The sequence below is a fragment of the Phyllostomus discolor genome, chromosome 4 (genome assembly GCF_004126475.2).
Source record: "Phyllostomus discolor isolate MPI-MPIP mPhyDis1 chromosome 4, mPhyDis1.pri.v3, whole genome shotgun sequence".
In the NCBI taxonomy this organism is placed as follows: Eukaryota; Metazoa; Chordata; class Mammalia; order Chiroptera; family Phyllostomidae; genus Phyllostomus; species Phyllostomus discolor.
The window spans coordinates 51,230,783-51,254,223 of record NC_040906.2 but is presented as its reverse complement, the minus strand read 5'-3'; the positions used below and the strand labels follow the sequence as shown (position 1 = coordinate 51,254,223).

The 23,441-nt window shown below is 37.9% G+C and overlaps 1 protein-coding gene and 1 pseudogene across 3 annotated transcripts in view; both read right to left on the bottom strand.

The window, feature by feature from the left end:
* SLC25A12 (solute carrier family 25 member 12) overlaps nt 1–23,441 on the bottom strand; it is a 172,976-nt gene that overhangs the window by 71,437 nt on the left and 78,098 nt on the right. The window contains exons 1-3 of one of the 3 annotated variants that reach the window (XM_028510363.2): nt 18,936–19,054; nt 17,945–17,998; nt 1,319–1,461 (exon numbers count right to left, since the gene is read on the bottom strand). In XM_028510363.2, coding sequence (XP_028366164.1) covers nt 1,319–1,461; nt 17,945–17,998; nt 18,936–18,947 — 209 coding nt within the window. In that variant the 5' untranslated portion in view covers nt 18,948–19,054. Of the gene's footprint in view, nt 1–1,318; nt 1,462–17,944; nt 17,999–18,935; nt 19,055–23,441 lie in introns of those variants that run through there. The other 2 variants (XM_028510367.2, XM_028510362.2) reach the window with 2 other exon arrangements.
* On the bottom strand, nt 20,628–21,151 carry LOC114495192 (annotated as a pseudogene).

Below are 23,441 nucleotides of genomic sequence, written 5' to 3'. Positions count from 1 at the left end.
TTTCTGTGACTGCACAATACACAGCCAGGCTAAAAATACCTCAATGACTGAGAGTCATGAGTCTAAGGATACAGTCAAAGCCTAGCACACAAGGTCCGCAGCTCTACTCCAACCACAACTGATAGCAACAAAGCAACATCACAACCACACCGAAGTACTTGTAACACAACCTCTCCATGCTTATTCCCCAAAACACACACACACACACACACACACACACACACACGCCTCTTGGTGCTTCAAGTCACTGCTGCTCCCTTTCCTAGAACTCTCCTTCCTACCTGTCCAACCACCAGCAAGCTCCTTTCATCGTCCCAGATTCCACTCATGCATCACCTCTCCTGTGATGCTGTCCGGACCACCCAAAACAGACTTAACTATGCTTTCTTGGGTGTCCTTTGTATCTTTTATATACTTCTAGTATAGCACCTTATCTCCAAAATACAGCTTTTTTGTTGTTGTTTACTCATTCTCTATCGCACTATGCCATAAGCTTCTGGTTAAGCCCAGGCACCCCAGCCTTGACCAGTGTGGATCAGTTCATTGGTGTTCTCCTACAAAGCAAAAGGTTGCTTGTTCGATTCCCTGTCAGGGCATGTGCCTAAGTTGCGGGTTCAGTCCTTGGTCCGAGCATGTAAGAGAGGCAACTGATCAATGTTTCTCTCTTGCATCAATGTGTCTCTCTCTCTTTCTCCCTCCCTTCCCCTTTCTCTAACAAATTAAATTTAAATTTAAATTAAAAAAAAAAAAGACCGGGAACCCCCTTTTATTTATGTTTGTATTTCTAAGACCCAACAGTAGCTGGCAAATGGTGGTTGTTCAATAAATATTTGTCAAATAAATGAGTAGACAGAGAAATGAATAAACCTACTCTCTAAATTCCTTTTCTTTATTTCTTTCTAGCACTTATAACTTCCTAACATGCTACAATTTACTTTTAAATTTTGTTCATTTTTGCATAGGTTATTCACTTATGTAATTCTAGCACTTAGTGCCTAAAACATAGCAGTTAATAGTTATTCAATATTTATTGAATGAATGAATGAAGGAATGAATGGATAAAAGGAATATACTTAGTTAGATGAAAACCATTCTGTTCAGATTGTTATATATAAAATATGACTTTACACATGTAAGTTTTTTTAAAAAAATGTCAGTATCCTTGATAATGGCAGTAAATAAGTTTGTATGGACATCTAAGAAAAGAAATGGTTTATTAATATTAAAATTCCAGATTGTCGTAAGTAAACATGGTTTCCACTTTGTAATTAGACATTGCAGAACATTAGTTTTCAAAAAAAACACATAAAGGTCTTACCCATCCTTGGTTTGATCGGCTACTCCTGCCAAAAGCTGGATAATCTTCGGATTGCTATTTGGGTCATTATACAGTCCAAGATAGCGCTGGACAAAATCTTCTGGGGTCATGTAATGTTCTCCATCGACCTCGGTACTGGCATACTAAAATATAAATAATGTATACTTAAGAATTAAAGTCATTCAATATCATTTTGTAGCAAACAAATGTTTTATGAAAATGTAAATTAAAGGCCAGTATCAAAATATGGGTAATAAATGCAAATGTTTTCTCTGGATAGTGTAAAAACAAACACCAAGAGCATGACTTAAGAACACTGGTAAAGCACTGATGCTGATATATGCTATAAAAGTGATTTTCAACCTTTTTCATCTCATGGCACACATACACTAATTACTAAAATTCTGCGGCACACTAAAAAGTATGTTTTTTGCCAATCTGACATAAAAAAGGTATAATTTTGATTCATTCACACCAGACAGCTATTGTTGTGTTGGCTGTTGTCATTTTTTAATTTGAGAATCTAAGGGAAAAGAGGTCAGTGCCTCTGACCAAACAGTCAGATATGCATGTTTTAAAAATTCTTGCAGCACACCAGTTGAAAATTGCTGTGCTGTAACAGGGATCCACCTTGAAAACATTGTAAGTTAAAGAAGCCAGACACAAAAGTTCACACACTGCATCCCATTTACATGAAATGTCCACAATAGGCAAAGCCAGTGACAGAAAGTAGGAGAGTAGTTGCCAGGAGCTGGAAGGAGTGGGGAATGGAGAATAAGTGCTTTAGCATGTATGGGCTTTCTCTTCAGGAGTGCTGAAAATGTTCTGGTGTTATATATAGTGGTGATGGTTGCACAATATTGTAAATATACTAAAACCCCCAAAATACATACTTTAAAGTGGTTAAAATTGTGAGTTTTATGTTATGTGGCTTTTACCTCAATTAAAATATACATGTATATGTGGGAGAAGGGATACCAAAAAAAAAAAGATGAAAAAAAGGTGAAAGGGCAGTCAAGGTGATCAAGACCTGAAAGGGAAAAAACATCTGTAGACTCCCAGAGGCTTCCTGTTTCTAGCAGGAGGGAGGGCCAACGAGCCAACCCACGGAAGTGAAATGAATGAGAAAAGCATAATGAACAACACCTTTCATCACAGGTAGGTGTTCCGAGTTCCAGTAGCTCAAAAAAATAAAAATATTCCACCTTTTATGGTGATTATTTTTTAAAGCAAAATAAAATACCTCCCTATTAAATAAATGCCTCATTGTTTTAAGGGGTTCATGTACTGTGACATTAGCAAACATGAAAGACCAAAGCCCTCCTCTTTGGCTTACAGCTGATCAGTTTAGCTACTTAACTCAACTACCAAAGTAGTAACATCAGAAAATTTCCCAGAACTGAAGAATGTGAGGGCTCCCTAAGTGCCAAGCACAATAAAGTAAACACACCCTCTCCCTGCAGGACTTGGCCAATCATCATAAAAAATTGCAGAATATCAGCATAAAAAGGAAAATCCTAAAAGTTTTCAGAGAAAAAAAACAGGTCATATATAACGAGTTATGAATCATGGGCATCATGCTCAACAGAAACACTGGAAGCTTGAAGACACTAACTCCCTGAAAATGCTTGAAGACACTAACTCTTTGAAAATTCTAAAAGAAATGGTTTCCAACCTAGAATTCCAAACCGAGCCAAACTTTCAATCAATTGTAAGGGTAGGTTGAGAGCACTTTGCCATATCCACATTCTCGACACTTTTTCTCCCTTCACATATCCTTTCTCAGGAAGCTGTCGGAGAATTTGCTCCATCATAAGTGAACATGAACCAAGTAGGAGGAAGATGTGGGAACTGGGAGACAGATAATCCAACCCAGAATAATGGCCAAGGAAGTCCCAGGACAGCAACTACAGGCCTCCAGAGCACCTAGTGCTGGCTGGGGCAGGCAGCGGCTCCAACAAGGAAAGCCACCAGGGAAAGTGAAATGTCAGGGTGTCCAAGGCATTTTTGTGGCTATGTGGAAAATAACATTTGGAGAAGTCTAAATCTTTGCTCAAATGCCACCTTCTCAATGGGGCTTACTCTTATGACCCTGTTTACTCTTACAACCCATGCCAGTATCTGCATTCCCATTTCTTCTTCTAGGTGCCTAAATATATCACACATCTATAAAATGAAGACTAAATAGCTTTTGATGTTTTAAAAACAGCGGGTATGCAAACATAGGATAAAAAATAATAAACTGTATGATCCTGATACTGATAGTGAATGGATTTTACCAATTCCTGATAATTGCTTTTTCCTGTAATTCTTCAATGTAGGACATAATCTGGTATGTTTTCCCAAGATCACAAAACCACCAGAATTTAGGATAGGCAGGAGCAGGGAAAGGCACATCAGGGAAATGACTGCCATTAGAAAGGGAGCAACACAAGGAAGTCTAAAAGTAGAATTTTGAGAAACTAATGAATCAACCACTAACTAGCGTATGAGTGCCAAACCACAGTATGAAAAATGAACTATGGGAACCAAAAAGGAGTGGTTCATTCTAAGTATTGGTAGAAAGGGGCTGGAAAGAGGAAAGAAAGTAATGTTCAGAATAGGCCTTAAAAGTAAAATTCAGCCCTGGCCAGTGTGGCTCTGTTGGTTGGAGTGTCTTCCCATAAACCAAAATTCACAGGTTCATTCCCAGTCAGGGCACATGTGTGGGATGCAGGTTGGGTCCTAGTCGGGATGAGTACAAGAAGCGACCAATGGATGTCTCCCTCCCTCCCTCTCCCCATCGTTTTCACGCTGTCTCTAAAATCAATAAGCATGTCCTCAGGTAAGGATTAAAGGGAAGAAAGTCAAATTCTATTTAAACTGCAAGTGGGAAGAATATTTCACACTAAAAAATAAAAATCAATTGAACAAATATAGAAATAATTTATTTTCTTCTTTGATGGTGGAGAGAAGTTAGTTGGAGAGAGAGATGGTATACATACACAAAGAGATGTAGAAGGTGAAACTGAAAAACACTTTGAGACCAGATGGTAGAAAACTAAATATTAAACTGAATAACTCTAGGCTTTATCCTGGTGGCCATGGGATACTACTAAAATCTTAGGGGAGGAGAGAAATTATGTGACCTTTGTTTGCTCTTCTAGGTAGCAATGTGACAGAGAGACTGGAGAAGAAAGAAACTGATTAGGGGCAAGGAGACCACCTACTCTAGTGGCTATTGCAAAGATCCAGGTGAAAGGGGTTGAGCCTGAACAAAAGCAGTGGGAAGTACAAATTAAAAAGCAATTAATAATAAAGAAACAATGTATACATTCATCTACTGCTAATAGATATGACTTTATATGATTTTAATAGGTTTATATTCATACCATTCAAAATTCGAAAGGTACAAAATGATATAATACAATGAAAAGTCTCCTTCCCACCTTTAACCCAGTCACTCAATTCCTCACTCCAGAGGCAGCTGATTTCTTGTATATTCTTCCAGAGGCGTTTTACATGTGTACAAGTAAATTATATATTCACGAGATACGTATATTATATATACATGCAAATGTGTGTATGAATATTCTCATCCATTTCTTTTTTACACAATAACATACTATTCACACTGTTCTGTACATCTTGCTTTTTTTCAAATTCAGTCCTTTTGAAAAGTGATTTAGCAATATATGTACACATACACACAAATATACATATATATATCACATTTAAGAAGTCATAAAATGCTCACAACCTTTAACAACGAATCCTGGGCATGACTCTCATGAAAAAAAATTTTTAAAGAAGAATAAAATACAAGAGATGGGTAATGGTGAATTTTGTTTTCTCTTTCTTCTTTTTGTTCATCATTGTTTAAGCATTGTTTTCTTTAATTAGCAGATGTAAATTTTCAAAAAAGAGCATATATGAAAAGATTTGAGCTTGTATGAACAAAATTTGATATCTAATTGTCCTTTGGGGAGTGGGCACAGAGATGTCAAATATCTAAAACCCGAGTTTGATTGCCAGGACTACCACCACTACATACACAGAACACACACACACATACATACATACATCTACATATACACACATGCGCATTGACAGTATACTGTACTTATTGAATCACCAAGATTTCACAATATTCTTGACTTTAAAACTATCAGGAAAGAGAGCAGCCTTAGCACAAATAAGCAGGACACAGCAGTCAACAAGGAAAACAAATGCTGTGGATGACATGTACTGGAACAGGCTTTGCCGGTATCTGGGATTATAAATGATGCCAGAGAAGCATTTACCCTGAGGTATTTCACTAGTGTTTTCCCCAACTCTCCTAGTCTATTTTAACTTAATTTTAACTGAAAGATAAAGTGTATAGCTCAGAGGAATAAAAACAAATCTTCTCATCCACAAGGAGTCGCTCACTTCTTGACTTCTGCAGGAGACAGTTAACTAATTAACTCATTAGAGACAATTACTTGGCAATGTCAGTGAGCCTGTTGCCTGAACAAACAGAAGAGGAGGGAGTTTAGAACTGAAACTAGAATCTACTCAGAGTCAGTCAAGATGCTAAAAACTTTAGGTATTATGTTAACAACAACAAAAAAAGTGGGTACTGTAAAATTGGTAATATATTTAAACCAAAAGTATTTTTAATACTTTAAAATAAAAATTACCCATTTATTTTAAACATCCTCATAACTGTTAATGCTTCTTATTTTAACTGACTGGGTAATAAAGTTTTAAACAGATTTTTAAAAAGTAAACACAGCCTATAGCAACACATAAGGCTAGAAATAAGAAAATGTTAACTGGCCTTATTGACACCTTCCCTTTTGCTAAGCAAAATGACTTTAGTATGCACCCTAAAAACAATAAAAAATAATTTAAAACAAAGTTTTGAGTGTCCCAATGCTAAAAATTTAATATATCAAACAATTTAGCAGTCTCATAATATTATTTCCATTTTGTTCCTGTCATTTCAAAGGTGAAATAAAATGACTTTAAATTAACCAAAAATTATATCTATACTCCAAATAGTTTCAGACTTAATCATTGGCCATTTCAAAGATATCTCTTAAGCACTTGTAAATACTTCTTGGGCAAGAAGTCAAGGACACTTGAAAGACATATACAAGAAGTGCTGACCATATCTTAAAAACAAACAAGCAAAAAAAAAAAATAGGTCTATTTTCTTAATATTATCCAACCCCAACTCAAGTATTTGAATGCAAAGTGCATAGCTTTGACATTTCCAGAAATATTTAAATTTACAGAGTATTGTTCACTTGTACTTGAAAAAGCCTTGACAATCTGAAGCTTGAGAAATAAAATGGATCTTATAGATTAGAATATTTACACATTTAATCTGTATTATTGCCTATGAAAGATGGCAAGGTTTCATACTTACACTGAACTACCTTTAGCAGCAAATGAAAAGACCATGTTATCTAGAAATGTTTTGCCTATCAAGCCAACAGATCAACACATCAAGGCCTCATTTGCCTGGAGTAAAGTGGGTAGTAGTAACTCCTTTGCCACTTACCAAATTTAACTTTAAGTGACCTTTAGAATACATGCTACCTACACCACAGGTTAACTATAAAACAAATCTTAGAAAAAATTTACACACAACCCTGAATTTCCATTGAGTAAGGGGAAAAAACGGTTAACTTAAAATTCAATGACATAATTGAGTTAAAAAACCCAATTGGGTGTCTAACCTTTTGGCATCTGTGGGTCACACTAGAAGAAGAGCCATCTTGGGCCACACATTACACACACAAACACTAATGAAAACTTATGAACAAAAAAGAGGTTTTAAGTAAATTTACGATTTTGTGTTGGGCTGCATTCACAGCCAGCCTGGGCAGCCTACAGTATGCAGGCCACAGGTTGGACACCTCTGGTCACAAATTCCTGCTTAAATGGTTTAAATTAAAAAACAGATCCTTTGATGTTTTATATTTCTAAAAGATTTTTCAGAGATTTTTAAAGGAAAATTCTAATCTGCTGTGACTAGAAGGCTGATTACTTTTTAAAATTATACAGTGTATCAAGATGAAGAATTTTCTTTTTATGTATACCATAATCAAGAAAATATATCTAGAAGCACTACTTTTTAAGCTAAAAATCTGCTAAAATCAAATCGTTCAGTTTATTTTGCATTCAGTTAAAAAAGCATTTATGAAGCACCAACTATGTGCTAGGCACTACGCCTGACACTGGGAATGCAGAGTCCTCAGACAGCTCAGAGAAGACAACATGATGGACAACTAAACCAGCGTCAGAAAACAGGTTCTAGTCCCACACGCCGTTCGTTAACTAGTTAAGATTTCTTGGGCAAAATACTGAGCCTCTTTAATAGAAAACAGCTGTCTTGTTGTAAGGGGAAGAAAATGAGATCTTGAACACCACAGCACTTATTATTACAGGACATATATGCACATTGAAATGGTTATTCTAAAATGCCTAGAAACACAGAAGGGCATAGAATCCCAGTTTCTTTCCTTGGTTTACTGAATTTTTCTGCTTTTGCTCAAACATTAAGGAGTTATTGTTCTAATTCTTTTTTCTCCAAACCAAGGTTTCCTTCCACAGTTCTTGGGTTTACCAGGAGATCGGTCCTGACTGGTCTAGGCAGATTCACCTCTGCTTATCCAACAAGTAGCTGTAATACGAGTCAAAGCACACTGTTCCTCTATGGCTTTGTTCCAAAGGAGATGAACTGACATTTTCAGACCTTAACATACTTTCAACTGCAGGAACTCGAATGACAATGTCACAAAGTTCAGTAACTTCAAATATTTAATAGAGCATTTCCCATATAGAAAAATGAATTATATGAACAATGGAAGAAAAAGACATGTATCATGGAAAAAGCTGAGCATATGAAACTAATCTTTTTGCTGTTCTTCCTTATTACTGCTCTTACTCTTAATGAAAGCCAAATTTAGTCAGGAATGCATGCCCTTTCACTACAAAAGCACTCTGCATAATGAACAAAGACCATCACAGATCTGACACACAAACCCTGTTACAATGGTGCAATGTGGAATTCACCTTCTGTCATAAATAATATTTTAATGAGAAAACAGAATTCTAAACACATTTGGCGACATTAATTTTAACAACTTTTTTAACATTATTTTTGTTGTATTTTTTCCATTACCATTTATCTCCCCCACACCCTCTTCCACCTCCACCCACCTCCTCCCTCCAATTTTAACAACTTTTTTGAGCCACATTAATTTTAAAAACAGATTTTAATTAGTGATGCAAAATTTTTCTGATATTTATCAAAATCAACTACACATCCATCAGCGAAAGGCAGTTTCACACATCTCATTTTAATTAGCACTTTCAGTCGCATATTTCACATACACTAGAAACAAAACCTTCTATTTGATTTTGCAAAGAAAATTCCTCAGATGTCTGCCTTTCTGACAGACTGCTTCCATGAAATACTATGTGCTTATTTTTCTTTTTGCTTTAATATATGTTATGTTTACTGTCCATTACACCAAGTCCTTCTGCCAGCTACTAAACAGTGCAATTCCTAACACAGTAGGGAGGTACAAAACCCTCATTAATCACTGAAATCAACAATAAACTAGGTCACCAAAACAATTTTCCCCTTAACATGTTCAAACCTTGGAAATAAAATGACGACCCCAGAGAACTCAATAACTGGAATTAGAATGCTTCTTAGGGCAGATTAAGTTGAATAATTAATTTGCATTGTTCTTAAAATAAATATTTCAATCTCTTGGTGTAAGTAACCATGGGAACATACAAGGAGCATATATATTTATAAGCCTGGGCAAATCATGTCTTTGACAACAAAGGTACAGCTCCTAGGGAGATAGAATGTTTTAATGTAGGTAAGTCTTAACTAAATACCAATATTTTTACTATAAAAAAGGATATTCTTTTATCCTTGTAGGGAAGAGACAATATTAAGAGATTTAAGAGACAAATCAATCAAATACAAAGCATGAACATGGCTTGGATCCTAATTTTAATAAAGCAACTTAAAAAGAGTATGAAACAATCAGGAAAATTTCAACACTGAATGGAGGAAGTCTGTGTTATTAACAAATATTTTTAGGTGTGATCATTTTATTGTGGTTTGGCTGGCTTTTCAGAGTCATCATCTTTTAGATACATACTGAAGTATTTATGGATGCAGTGATATTTTGTCTGGGAATCACTTCAAAATAACCCAATGCTGCTGCAATATGGATGAAGCAAGATTGGCCATGATAGTTGGCTAATCTGAGTAATGGGTACATGGCAATTCATTATGCTATTTTTGCTCAATTTGCATATGTTTAAAATTTTCATAATAAAGTTTTGAAAGGCTATAATGAGATTATTGTATATGTACTATTATTCTATATGCATTAACTATTCTATATGTTAAAAAAAAGGAAAAGCATGTTTCTTCCATTTACTGTATAACCTTGAGCAAGTTGCTTAACTTTTCTGGTGCTCAGTTTCCTCATCTATAAAATGGGAATACTAATGGTACCTACTTTAGAGAGTTGTTCTGAGGATTAAATATTATTTGTATAAAACATTTAGAACAGTACCTGAGACAAAACAGTGGCTCAGTAAGTAACCAATTACACTGTTTTAGGTGTCCAAAAATGGCCATGACACTGGCTTCAATGAATGATGCTTCAGAAACTTCGGCAGTACAATAAGTCCTTACTTATCATCAATAGGTTCTTGGAACTGCAGCAAAACAATGTATAAAGTAACCAATTTACCATAGGCTAATTGATGTAAAAAGAGTTAAGATTCTATGGCATCTCATGGTTATAACAAAACAAAATTGAGCACAATGATGTTACTCAAGGATCTGCTGTACAAAATATTAAAAAACAACTGGAGAGAACAGGAAGATGATGATTTTTTAAAAGCTTACACATAACAAGTGAATTACAAGTTTCTCTTCAGGTCTGTGTTTTAGTATTTCAGAGCCTATGGCTAGACTATTATTCCTTCTCTGATCCAGGCTGAGCAAGGAAGGTTCAGGAGAAAACTGCACATACCTTACACAGCCTCTCAGGTATCGCATTATTAGACCATGGCTATCCCCCATCTCAGAATCTATACACTTGGGAGAAGCCATGACCTCTCACAATTGTATTTCTGAATGTGTGGATTTGTGAACATCTCAGATGTATGTTTCAAGAATATGAGTAACTGATTATATGTACACAGTCATAAACACATATTAATATGTTGCCACTTTATAGGTCCAGCAGTTACCTGGGGACTCAAATCCTGTTCAGAAAAGTCCTCATCTTATCTTAGAAGAAAAGGAAGAGAACAAAGAACTAAGCTTTATTCAGTTCTGCATGTGTCAGGTACCATTTACACATTATTACCTTATGACCTCACATAGGGATGCTAGGTGTAGTTATCCTTCTTAGACAGATAAGGAAGTAGGCTCCAAAAGTAATGGAGGCTCTAAGTAACCAGAGGTCACATAGCAAAAAGAAATCAAATATGGATTCAAATCCAGGTTAGACTACACAGCCCATGTGGGTCCACCTACACTCGGCTGCTTCCAGGCTGAAAAGTCATCTGAGGCCCAGCTCAAGGTATTCTAAGGACCCTATGGACAGGAGGATGCACACAAATGTATAAGAAAATTTAAATTTCAATTTCACCTTTTTAAACATGATCTACTTAAATATAAATTGAATCGTTCTACTTCCAAAGTGAAAGACCTTCAGTGGTTTCCATGATGCCCTTAAAAAATCCAAACTCTTCCCCATGGCCTATAAACAACGCCCTGCTTAATGAGGCTCCTTCAGCCTCATCTCTTACTGGCCACTAACCCCCTCACTCACTGATACTTCAGGGACACGGGCCTCCTTGTTGTTTGCTGAACATACCAAACCCTTATCCACATCTAGGCCTTTGTACATGTGAGCCCTGTCTGGAATTCTCTCAACCCACCATTTAGTTCTCAGCTGTAGTATCATCTCCTCACGGCCCTTCACTGACCACCCTCTGGAAAAATGATAGCCTTTTCCATCATTCATTTTATTTTCATATTGGACTGGTCACAATCTGTAATTGGGGGCAGGGGGTGTATTTGTTATTGTCCTTGTCTCACCCTTACCTAGAATGGGAGGTCCTACCTTGACTGAACTCTTCTATCTTAGCTCCGTAAGGGTAGAACCTAGCACAATGCCTAGCCTGGCACATATCAGGCAATTAAAAATATATTGATTGGTAGAACATAACATGGCATTTAATAACACTAATTTCCTCATCTTTTCCTTTATTTTTCAATCATTCTAGTTGATTCAAGGATAAAGTCTCACTATGGTGCTAGTTTGCCCTTAATGAGTAATACTTTTTTTAAAAAAAATGAGAATTCTCTATAGTTTATGGTAAATATTTTATAAACTAAAGATAAAGGTTAATTATTATCTTCAGGTCTTCAATTTTGAAGAACTGGTGAAAATAATCAGTGTGGTTAAAAAATACTCTAGACCCCCTTCTGTGCATCTCATATTATGTTTATTCAACCCAACTTATGCTGGGAAGTCCTCCTTTAACTTCGGGTTCTGAATTGCTAAATTCTGACTTTTTCAATCATTCACTTGCTCAAAATCTGATACATACACATTGAGACTTTTATTTTCCCCTAGTTCTCCCCTCAATCAAGTTAAAAACTTAGTTTCGATGCTTCCATCTCTTTCTCAATGCCCATTAAATCATACAAACATATATAAAACATACATACAACATATGTAAAGTGACTTCTAAAAAACTAAAATCATGTTAGATACACTTCTTTACATTTTTCTTTTCTCACTTAATAGTACATTGGAAATCCCTCTAAAGCAGCTGGAATAGGCCTAATACATTCTTTTTGTATCTGCATAGTTGAACCTTTCTACCACTTCCCTTTGACAGCTTTAGTTTCGTTCTGTCCCTCTGCCCCTTTTCAGGAAGAATCGAGTCCTACAACTAACAACCTCGTACATATGTATGTTTTTTTTCCCATGAGCATTTTTATTCCTCTAGGACATATATCACAAAAGTAGGATTGTACGTTCAAGTGGTATCTTCTTTTTATTTTAAACCATTGCCACATTGCTTTTCAAAAACTGTTTCCACAAATATTGTAAGAAAGCAATTTTTCCCCTCTACATTTGGCCTCAGTAGATACTATCATTTTTTACTACCACTTGTATTATTACTGTAATATTATGGCAAACATTCCACTTTTTGAAAACGTAGCCCTAACGTGTATTCCAACAAAGTGGAAGGAAGCCCTGCTTAATTTCCTTCTCCGACCCAGGTTACTGCCAAAAGTAAGTAAATACATAATACATACACAAATATTTATTAAATAAAAGGACATTTCTTTCAAATAAAAATTAATATGTTATCATAAATACCCTAAGGCAGAACCACTCTTTTGCTTTACATTGGTAGCATCTTTGTCCACTTAGTCTCTAATCCTAAATAAACAAGATAGAAAAAAAAGCATTTTTATAATTTTATATGGGATATGACCTTTATTGTTACATCGGTGATAATGAGAAAAAGAATAGGCTGAAAACAATATTTGAGTTCTACATTGCAGTACATTTTTGATCTAGCATATATAATGAATGTGAGGTCTCTACATGTGTTGCTTTCTCCATACAATATTTTCATAAATGAACAACAGAAGGTCTATCAACTTAAAAAAAGAGAGAAAAAAGAGCTCTTGAAAAAACATTCACTCAGAACAGTTTTTGATAAACCTACTTTGCCACAAAGTACAGACTAGACAAAGTTTTTATTTTGAAATTTGTCAGGCTTATAACAAACAGCCTGTAGCATTCCCGTTGTCCTCATCTCACCTCCCTCCTCATTGCTCTATTGCCTTCTTTCAGCTACTGTATACTTCTGATGTAGCAAAACTGGGTCAGTGATAGTGAGTGAGAGAGAGAGGTAAAAAAAGAAAGCTAAATCAAGAAATGACAATTGAAAGGGTAGTATTAGTAAAATCTTAGCTTGACAACTGGCTGTAAAATTATAGTACAGACTAATATGTAAGAATTCATTTGTTATGCTCCAATTTTATAAACTTGAGGGGCAGGAAATAAACAGATTCCTAGTGACTATTTTCTGTTCTTTTTTTTAAAAGATTTTATTTATTTATTTTTTTTTTAGAGAGGGAAGGGAGGGAGAAAGAGAGAGAAACATCAATGTGCGGTTGCTGGGGGCTGTGGCCTGCAACCCAGGCATGTTCCCTGACTGGGAATCGAACCTGAGACACTTTGGTTCACAATCCACGCTCAATCCACTGAGCTACGCCAGCCAGGGCTGTTCTTTTTTTTAACCAATAGAAAATATAGCTCATCAAAATTTGAGAGAAGCAATCAACACAGAAAAAAATAATAAACCTATTTTTCTATATTCAAAATAATAATGTTTTATTCTTTTTTTAAAGATATTATTTATTTTTACAGAGGGGGAAGGGAGGGAGAATGAGAGGGAGATAAACATTAATGTACAAGATGGCACACTCCCCAATCAGAGACCTGGCCCAGGAAACCCAAGGCATGTGCCCTGATCAGGAACCAAACCCATGACCTTTCAGTTCACAGGCCAGAGCTCAACCCACTGAGCCACACCAGCCAGGGCTAATGCCTTACTCTTATAACTTGCACATGTAATTCCACTAAACATAGATATACTAGCACTTTCAAATAGGAATATTTTGCTGTTTACAAAACAAATGACTTTTGAGCCATACTAACCATTTTTGAATTTAGACAGTTAATGCCACAAATTTAAATTTTATTTTTTTTAAAAAGAGCTTTTTTTTTTTTTTTTTCTTAATCCTTCCTGTGTCAGGCTTCTGCTTCTCCACTCCACTGATATAGCTCCCGTTGAGGGCACCAATGTCCCCCATGTTGCTAAACCCAATGGTCAATTCTTAAGTTTCTTTTTTTTTTAAAGATTTTATTTATTTATTTTTAGAGAGGGAGAGGGAGAGAGAAAGAGACAGAGAGACAGAGAGACATCAATGTGCAGTTGCTGGCGGTTCTGGCCTGCAACCCAGGAATGTACCCTGGCTGGGAATCGAACCTGGGACACTTTGGTTCCCAGCCCACGCTCAATTCACTGAGCTACGCCAGCCAGGGCTAAAAAAGAGCTTTTAACTGTATTCTAAAATTCTAAATTAAATCTTCTCTGTACTCTTTCAGTGCTCAAAAGATCCCAAACTCAAGTGACCCCCAAATCCTACCAAAACTAAATTATACTAATAACAGCATATAGTTTTTTACTATATCCTTTTCATAAAACTCTCACCTCCCCTGGGACCATTCTCCATAGTTCTCATCCTTCTCCTTCTGACTTCAGTTGTGGATATCACTTACCAATCAGTCCCTTTTCCCTGTCTTATTTTATATTTAATTCCTGTAGTCATAAAGATTTATGTACCACCTATATGAATCTGTAACTGTCCAAACCTGACTTTAACTTATTAGGGCACATTTACTTAACAATCACACCTAAACTCCTCCCCTAACCAAAATTCTCAAAATAGATGCTTCATCAATTAAGATCTATCCTAAAAATGCCAGATTCACTCCTCTTCCCTTTACTTTCATATTTAATACCAAATTCAATAGATTCATCTCTTACGAAGTTTCTGGTATTGTCCTTTCCATTTCCCCAGCCACCAGCCTCTCCAGGTCATTATCACCCATCTATATTATTTCAAAAGCCTCTTAACTGATAGTCCTACCTACTTCCAACCTCTCCACACTTTATCCAGCCAACACAAAGAGCTGACAGCATTCACCACTTCAATTTGCCCACTCAGAAACCCACAGTGCTTCCCCACTGTTTCAAATCCAAACTCCTTGGTCAAATGTTCTAGGTAGTTACAGTGAAGAGGCACTTTTTAAAAATCATCTATGTCAACAATTTTTTCTTTCTTTAACTTCTTAACAAACGTAGCTGCCATTAACTCCTCACGTACACTTTCAAAAATCATCCTGTTTTAAGACCTCACAAACAGTATAATTTAAGAGTTAAAAGCATGGGTTCTGCAGTTTCATTTGAATCCAGCTTCTGTCACTTATAAACAAGTCATTTAATACTTCATCTGTTTAACAGGGACACTAACCCTACCTCCTAAGGTTGTTATGAAAATTAATAATATCCTTCAAGTACCAGGCCAATGCCCAACACGCTGCAGAATGATCAATTAATATTAGCCACTATCATTATTATTACATGGCCACTATGATCTAGGCAAGTCCATTTGATTGCTCTGCCAGAGGCTATGCTAGACCTTTACTAGACTCCCTCAACCACAAACTGTTAGAATTGGAATGAACCTCAGAGAGGATTCAAGTCTTGGCTCAGTCTTCCCCTTGGATTACTCAACTTGGTGTCTAGCACTAAAATAAAACAAGTGCACACATGGCACAAAGAAAACAGTCCTTGGTAAATATTTTTGGGCTAAATGCTAAAGAAATGTGTCGTTAATATGTATTTTTGTCCCCTATTATCTTTATACTATTAACAAACCATGTGTATCTAAAACAAAACTGTTCCTAAATAATTCCCTGTATAGTTTGAAGTATTTAAGGTAGGATAACAAAAATCTAATATGTTACTTGGTAACTGTCCTCCAATTGATTCAACTAACTATATATACTGTGTCTTTCTAACTGCTTTATACCTTCCTGAATGTATCTATGTTTTCTCTGTTATCTACTAGTAATTCTTGGGTCAATGCTTATAAGTTAGTGCTATATGTGCAGTTATGAATTCCACAATTTTCAATATAAAAATAGTAAGAGCATTAGCAAAATAATGTGTAAAAAGATAATAAGATTTAAAAGCTGTCAAAAAGCTAGCATCATTCTACCTCTCTCCTTGTTCTTCAATCCCTTCTCTCCCAAAAAGCAAATCCATACAGAAACATTTTTCCCCCCATGGGATTTTTAAAACTAGAAGGACCTCAGTTTCTATTCCCACAAGTCCTCTTGAGTCCCACATAAGAAGATGAAGCCCACAAAGTCCAGAATATTAGCCTACAGGAACAACAACCAGCCAGAGGCAGGACTGAGAATTGAAACAGTGTTCCTGACACTTTGGTCAATGCTCTTTTCTTTACATCACGTACCATTTCAACTGACTTCTCCCATGCCTACTTAATCTAGAAAACAAAATTAACTATATCACATGAACTCACAAAACAATATAATCACATGATATGAATACTAATATATTTTTGGTTATTTTCAAGAACTTGTGTGAGAAGTAAGGGTTGCAAACCATAAATAGAACATTTCTACTACAATTACATTTGTTCTAGAAATCATCCTTCCCCTAAAATCATCTCTGCAGCCTCCTCCCCCAAAATAGGATAAGCAATCCACGTCACAGGTAAAAATGTCATCTATTCCAGGCTCATCAGCATATGTTAGAACCTGTTCTTAATATAGAACCATAGACTTTAGGAGTTGGAAGGAACCTTAAAGATCACCTCTCGTTTTACAAAGAAAACTAATACCCAACGGGGACCTGCCCAAGGTCAAAATTTTCTGTACAAGAACCCAGGTCCTAAACAGAAAGTTCTCAAAAGAAAATTTCAGAGAAAAACAATATTTAGTGGAATATCTTAGCTTGACTTCCTTTACATCTACTCCTTAAGTACAACTTCCTGCATGGGGAACTTTTGAAATTTAAGAAAAGAAAGCAAAACAAAGAACTAAGCCAACTTTTTTTTAAGTTTACAGCCAAATCACTGATCCTTAAAACTTATCACAAGTTAAGGTGGATCCTGGCAAGAATCTCACATAACATTTTGTAACAGACAAAAGTATACAGATATATTTTAAAAGTAAAGGGAAAAAAGACACACAAATTGAAAAGGTATAATATTATTATCTCTGTAAAAAAATTACATAGAGAATTGCTTATAACTAGGAAAACCATGCAATTTAAAATCTTTTAAATCATGCAGTTTTCAAGAAAAAAATTTAAATCACCATACCTCTCATTAGACAAGAATGTCAATACATTTTGAAATTTTATTTTGGTCACAGTGATTAAGGGAAGCTGGAAAATCATCTTCTTAGTGTTCTTTTACATGTCCTAAGTCATGTTTTAAAAAATAATAATTTGAAGAAAATCTTTCATCAAACTTTAATAAAAACAAAAACTCTTCTTCAAGCCTTAAAATAAGAAGTACAAACTATATTATCTAGCCATTTTTTTTTAAAGATTTTATTTATTATTTTTAGAGAGGGAAGGGAGGGAGGGGGAGACAGAGAGAGAGAGAGAGAGAGAGAGAGAGAGAGAGAGAGAGAGAGAGAGAGAGAGAGAGAAAGAGAGAGAGGGAGAGATTGTTTCAATGTGCGGTTGCTGGGGGTTCTGGCCTGCAACCCAGGAATGTATCCTGGCTGGGAATCGAACCTGGGACACTTTGGTTCCCAGCCCGAGCTCAATCCACTGAGCTACGCCAGCCAGGGCTAGCCATTTTTTTAAGAATATGTGAAAATAGATCATTCCTGAAGGTTAAGGCCTCAAAAGTACTAGACTTATACCTTTTCCCCTCAGTGAAAAACCATACTACATAAGACAATTTACCTGTAGGAATATGTTTCTTAACTCATGAGGATCACCTCTTTTGGTTGTCTGCACCTGTGAGGGGAAAAAAAAGAAAAAGCCAGTTAATACTTCACTAGATGCCACTTAATCTCCTCAGATTAGAGTTCACAGATGCTAACAATCAATGCTCTTATCTTTTATAAGGGCATTTAGTTTAAAACAAACCAAAGGACTAATACTGATAAGAACTGTCAAATTGGAGATCTGTGACTACGGGTGAAAAAGACAAGTGTGAAGAACCTAAAACAGAGAACATTTACCAGACAGATTTCACCTGGACTGGAATGGGAAGGCAGTGAGTGAGAATCTATCACTTTACCCCACATCCATTAGCAACACAGCAACCACCCAACTTCAAATCAAGAGGCCAGCAAGAGTAAATCAACGAAGCTGAAACACCCAAATTAATCGCATGGCCTAGCAGCCTTTCTTACCCATGGAAAGCAATCCAGAATATAATTATCTCCGTGCCCCTCTCTTTCTCCACCCAATCTAAAATATGAAAGGCTGCTTACGTTTCCAAATACTTTCGCTATCCTGCCACCTGCAGCGCAAATGCCAAGCAATGCCTTCGGCCCCACTGAAGCCCCAAATTACTCAATTACTGCCCTCCCCCACCGCAATACACAGATGCCTCAGGTACCCCAACTTGCATGCCACTTCCACTCCCTTTGCGATGCCCTCCAACTACGGGCTCACAAACCCATTACTGCAGGACACTACTCTTCCTTCACCGACCCGTGGTCCTCAGGAGCCCCTCCAACTCACAATCCCGCCTCCCTCCCCTCCCCCAACCAGGCATCCTCTCTCTCCGGTCCAAGTCCCGCACAGCTTTACCACCCACGGGCTGGAACTCCAGGACAGTCTAAGAACCAGGCAAAGAAGGAAATGGGAAGAGGTGAGGGGCTTCAAGCAGGGGGCCTAGAATGTCTCTTATGCAATAAAGGCAGCAGCAGAGAGTTGGAGTCACCTTGACCGCCATGCTGTGCTCGGAAGCCGGGGACGAGCGAGGGAGCGAGCAGGGCCCAGCTGTCAGGGCGCGCGCGCGCCGCCTCCCGGGCCCCGCCCGCCCTCCCGCTCGCCAGCGTCGCGCGCGCGTCCTTATGCAAATGATCCGGGGCGAGGGAGGCGGGGAGAGAGCCGCGCACGCGGTTCAGAAAAGGGAGCTGAGCTTGGATCAAGGGGCCCGTCCCACCCGCCGCAGCGCTGAGGAAGGGGACGCGCCTCCCGCAGGGAAGACTGGAATGCTAGCCTTGGGATTCCGTTGCGCTGCTGGGTTGCTGACAGTTGAAGAGCCGCCAGGAAAGCCCCTGGTTGCCAAAGGCCTCTTAGTGGGTGTGGCTTTGGGCACTGACTTCAGCCAAAGTTGTTTTACCCTGAGACTTAAAGGAATACTTGGGGCCTAGATTGAGCTAGATTTCGAAGGATCAAAGAACATATTCCATTAATAATAGTGATGATAATAATAAATGAACTAATGACAGCTAGTGGCAAATAATAACAATAAAAAAGATTGGGAAGCACTCACTCTGGGGGAAACCTAAGTAAACACAATTTGAGAAATACGCTCCTAAATTGGCATGGGATGAATATGCTTAATATATTTGTGTTTCGTGTACTGTTAACAAGCTTTATTAGACTCAGTCCACGTTGCCAATCACTCAAATCCTTTGTGCAATGAGGTGCGGCACAAACGCAAATGGGGAAAAAAAATCTATTTGTGTTGGACTGGGCTGGCACTAAATCCTGACCCACTTTGCCCATACATAAACATTTCCAGCCCTACCTAACAAGTAGTAGCAGCTAGCCCTTAAAACAAATAACGTCTCTAAAACTAAGTCTTGCCATTATGACTATACTGAGCCACATATTCATTCATTCAACACTTACTGGGCAGCTATTATATGCTAGATACAGTTCTACTTGCAATGACAACATAAAGTCCTTACCCTCCAGAAGTTTACAGATGGTAAATGTTTCCACACAATCCCATCCCTAAGTATGTTCTTTTTGTTCGTGTTTGTCTTGAAACCAAGCGTGCTCCCTGATTTAAAAAAAAAAAGTCTAAACGACTCCAAAATGTATCTTGACCTCACTTAACTCGGTAATCCCTCTCCACCCTCTTTTATATTTCCAATGTCCACTCTCAGAGGAGGCTTCTTTTTTCCAGTCTCACTAATCACATTTGGGTTTAGTATACAAGTTAATAGAAATGAGGAAAGAGGAGTGGCAAATGACAATTGTTGATAAGGAATGCTACATTACTACTACTCCTAAAATGAGCTTTTCTGCTGCAGTTGATTTAACTGTCTACCACCATTATTACATCTTTCTTCAATCTATTCAAAGTTCTTTATCTATGTAATTGGACATAAAAGTACAAATTCACTTTTTGTTCTATCAACACCTCATTATCCTGATACTCTGCTCTCTCTAATTTTATGAAGTTTCTCCAAGTAGGAAACTCAAGATGTTTATTTTGTTACTTTACAAGGGAAGGAAGTCTGTTTAGTGGCCCATGGTCCTTCAGTTTGAATAAAATACTTAAGTGAAAAAAGGTATTTATTTATAATGAAGGGATTATAGTCTATTGGAACCAATTGTTACTGTGTTTTTTAAGTTAAATGCCAATATAGTAATTTGTAACTCTTTAAATTTCAACTGATTTTTTTTTGGCTTTTTTCAGTTTATTGCATGAAGGAGTTACACTAATCCAAGTTAAAAGCAGACCCCAAATGGTTACATTATACAGGCTGTGAGGTTTTTAAACTTGTGACAAGGGACAGAAGGGAAATTCTACTCATTGCAAGGAAATCCTAACTTAAGCTTCAGTGAGCAAAAGCACTTAAAACCCATGAACCTTCATCTGGTCATCCTTAGCGAGTCCAGTCTCTACACGGAACTGGCAAATGTCCCTGCACTCGTTACCCTGTAGCTGAATTACTTCCTCATATTCTGTATGTTTAATTACAGTACCATTACAGGCAAATTTCCTCGTAAATGCCTTCACTAGTTTCTTTTTATCACAATCATCAGTGATTCCTCAGATAGTAGTAAGGGTTTTCCTGCCATTTCTCTGTTGAATCATTATATGGACATAGTCTTCAGTGCCAGCAGGAAGCAGATAATCACCCTACTTACATCAGGAAAGGGAACGAAAGAGTAGAGGTTCTGGATAGTGGGCATATGATTCTATTCCTCTTCCTTGGTGCAAATGCCCTGCAGAAGGCTGAGATGGGAGAAGGTTGGCAGAGAGGACAGAGCGTCGGGAAATGAGGGAGGTTCAAGGGGAAGGTTGCTGAGTGTGGCAGCGGCTCAGCGACTGGGCCCTCAAATGATATTTTTAAACAAGAAATAATTGTAAAACTGTAGAACAAGTTGAAAACTTGATAAGTAAGATAGTCCATAAAGAATGATATTTCAGGGACTGCCAGTCAAGATTAGGCATAACCACATATGGCTTACCTCTTTGCACAACCACATCAAAATTACAACTAAAATGTAGAACAACCATCACTCAGAACTATCAGAAATCAAGTTGCAAGGAAGTCTGACAATTATGGAATTAAAGAAACCACATTCATTCAGACTGGTAGTAGGGGCACAGACATGGAATGGGCTGGTCCCACACACACATGTGGTGGATAAAAATTCAAGAAGGATATTTTGCAGGCAAAGAGTCCCAGTCCAAAGTTCCAATGCCAGAAAAATAAGTCCTATAACTTCTGGGTGCAAAAACCAGCTGGGATTGGGATTGAGTCAGTGGAAGAAACATCTGGAGTCCCAAGCAGTTGCTCTTAAAGAACTTGCACACACACTCACCTACTCAGACTCACTCCCTCTGAGCTCCAGCACCAGGGAAGGAGCTTGAAAGGCATCATTGGTACACAGGGAGAAATGGAAGTGTCTGCAATTAGAATGAGCAGAGGCCATTGTCCTTCTTATAAATCCTCCCCCCGTCCCAAGGAGCTGGCAAACTGGTGACATAACTGAGACTCAGCCAACCTGGCTAACACTGTTTGACCCACCTTGGAGAACACCAAGTTGCTTTTCCATATGAATGGCTGGTCTTGCCTCATACTGTACAACTTTCTAAATCCTCTCAAACAATCAACAGCTGGCCTCAGTGAGCCCCAGACCTGGCACTAGCAATAGCCAGCAGCCAGCCTAGATTCATAGCTTGGCTTCTCCCGGGAATCTTCAAGCCCAGCACAAGTAGCAGACATCTCAGGCTGCTTTATAGCTCAGGCAGGGTGCCCTGGGAAAAACAAAGGTGGGGGCTGACTGGGGCCTGCAGAACCCAAAACCCCAGGGCCAACACATCCAGTGGACAGCTACAGACCAAGTCAAAGCACCGCCACCCTGCCATTGCAGAGCTGATGTTCCACATTAGACAGAGGTTGGTGGTCAGTGGTCACAGCCAATCCTTGTAGCTGAGTGGCCTGGGGAAATCCCTCCCATTGGTCTGCCAACAGCAACTGAAGTTCAACTACAGAGCAGAGTGTACTCAGCGCACACAAGGGGCGCACCCCGATACCCAGCGTGGATAATAAGGGGAGGCCATGCCACTGGACCCAAAAGGACACCTACTACATTAGGCCACACTACCAAGACACAGAGTGAACGCAGCTCTACCTAATACACAGAAACAAATACAGGGGGGCTGCCAGAATGGGGGGGGGCAAAAAAACATGGTCCAAATGAAAGAACAGGTCAAAACTCCAGAAAAAGAGCTAAACAAAATGGAGAGAAGCAATCTATCAGATGCAGAGTTCAAAACACTGCTTATAAAGATGTTCAAGGAACTTAGTGAGGACCTCAACAACATAGAAAAAGATCAGTCAGAATTGAAAGATACACTAATTGAAATAGAGAATAATATACAGGGAAACAACAGTAGAATGGATGAAACCAAGAATCAAATCAATGATTTGGAACATAAGGAACCAAAAAACAACCAATCAGGACAACAGGAAGAAAAAAGGATCCAAAACATGAGGATAGTATAAGCAGCCCCTAGGACAACTTCAAGAGGTCCAACATTCGCCTCATAGGGGTGCCAGAAGGAGGGGAGAAACAGCAAGAAATTGGAAATCTGTTTGAAGAAATAGGGAAAGAAAACTCCCCTAATTTGGTGAAGGAATTAGACATGCCAGTCCAGGAAGCACAGGGAGTCCCGAACAAGATGGGTGCAAAAAGGCCCATTCATAATTAAAATGCCAAAGGTTAAAGATAAAGAGAGAATCTTAAAAGGAGCAAGAGAAGTTAGTTGCCTACAAGGGAGCTCCCATAAGACTGTCAGCTGATATCACAAAAGTAACTTTGCAGGCTACAAGGGATTGGAAGAAATTTTCAAAGTCATGAAAATCAGAGACCTACAACCAAGATTGCTCTACCCAGCAAAGCTATCATTCAGAATCGAAGGGCAGATAAAGAGCTTCCCAGACAGGAAAAAACTAAAGAACTTCATCATCAC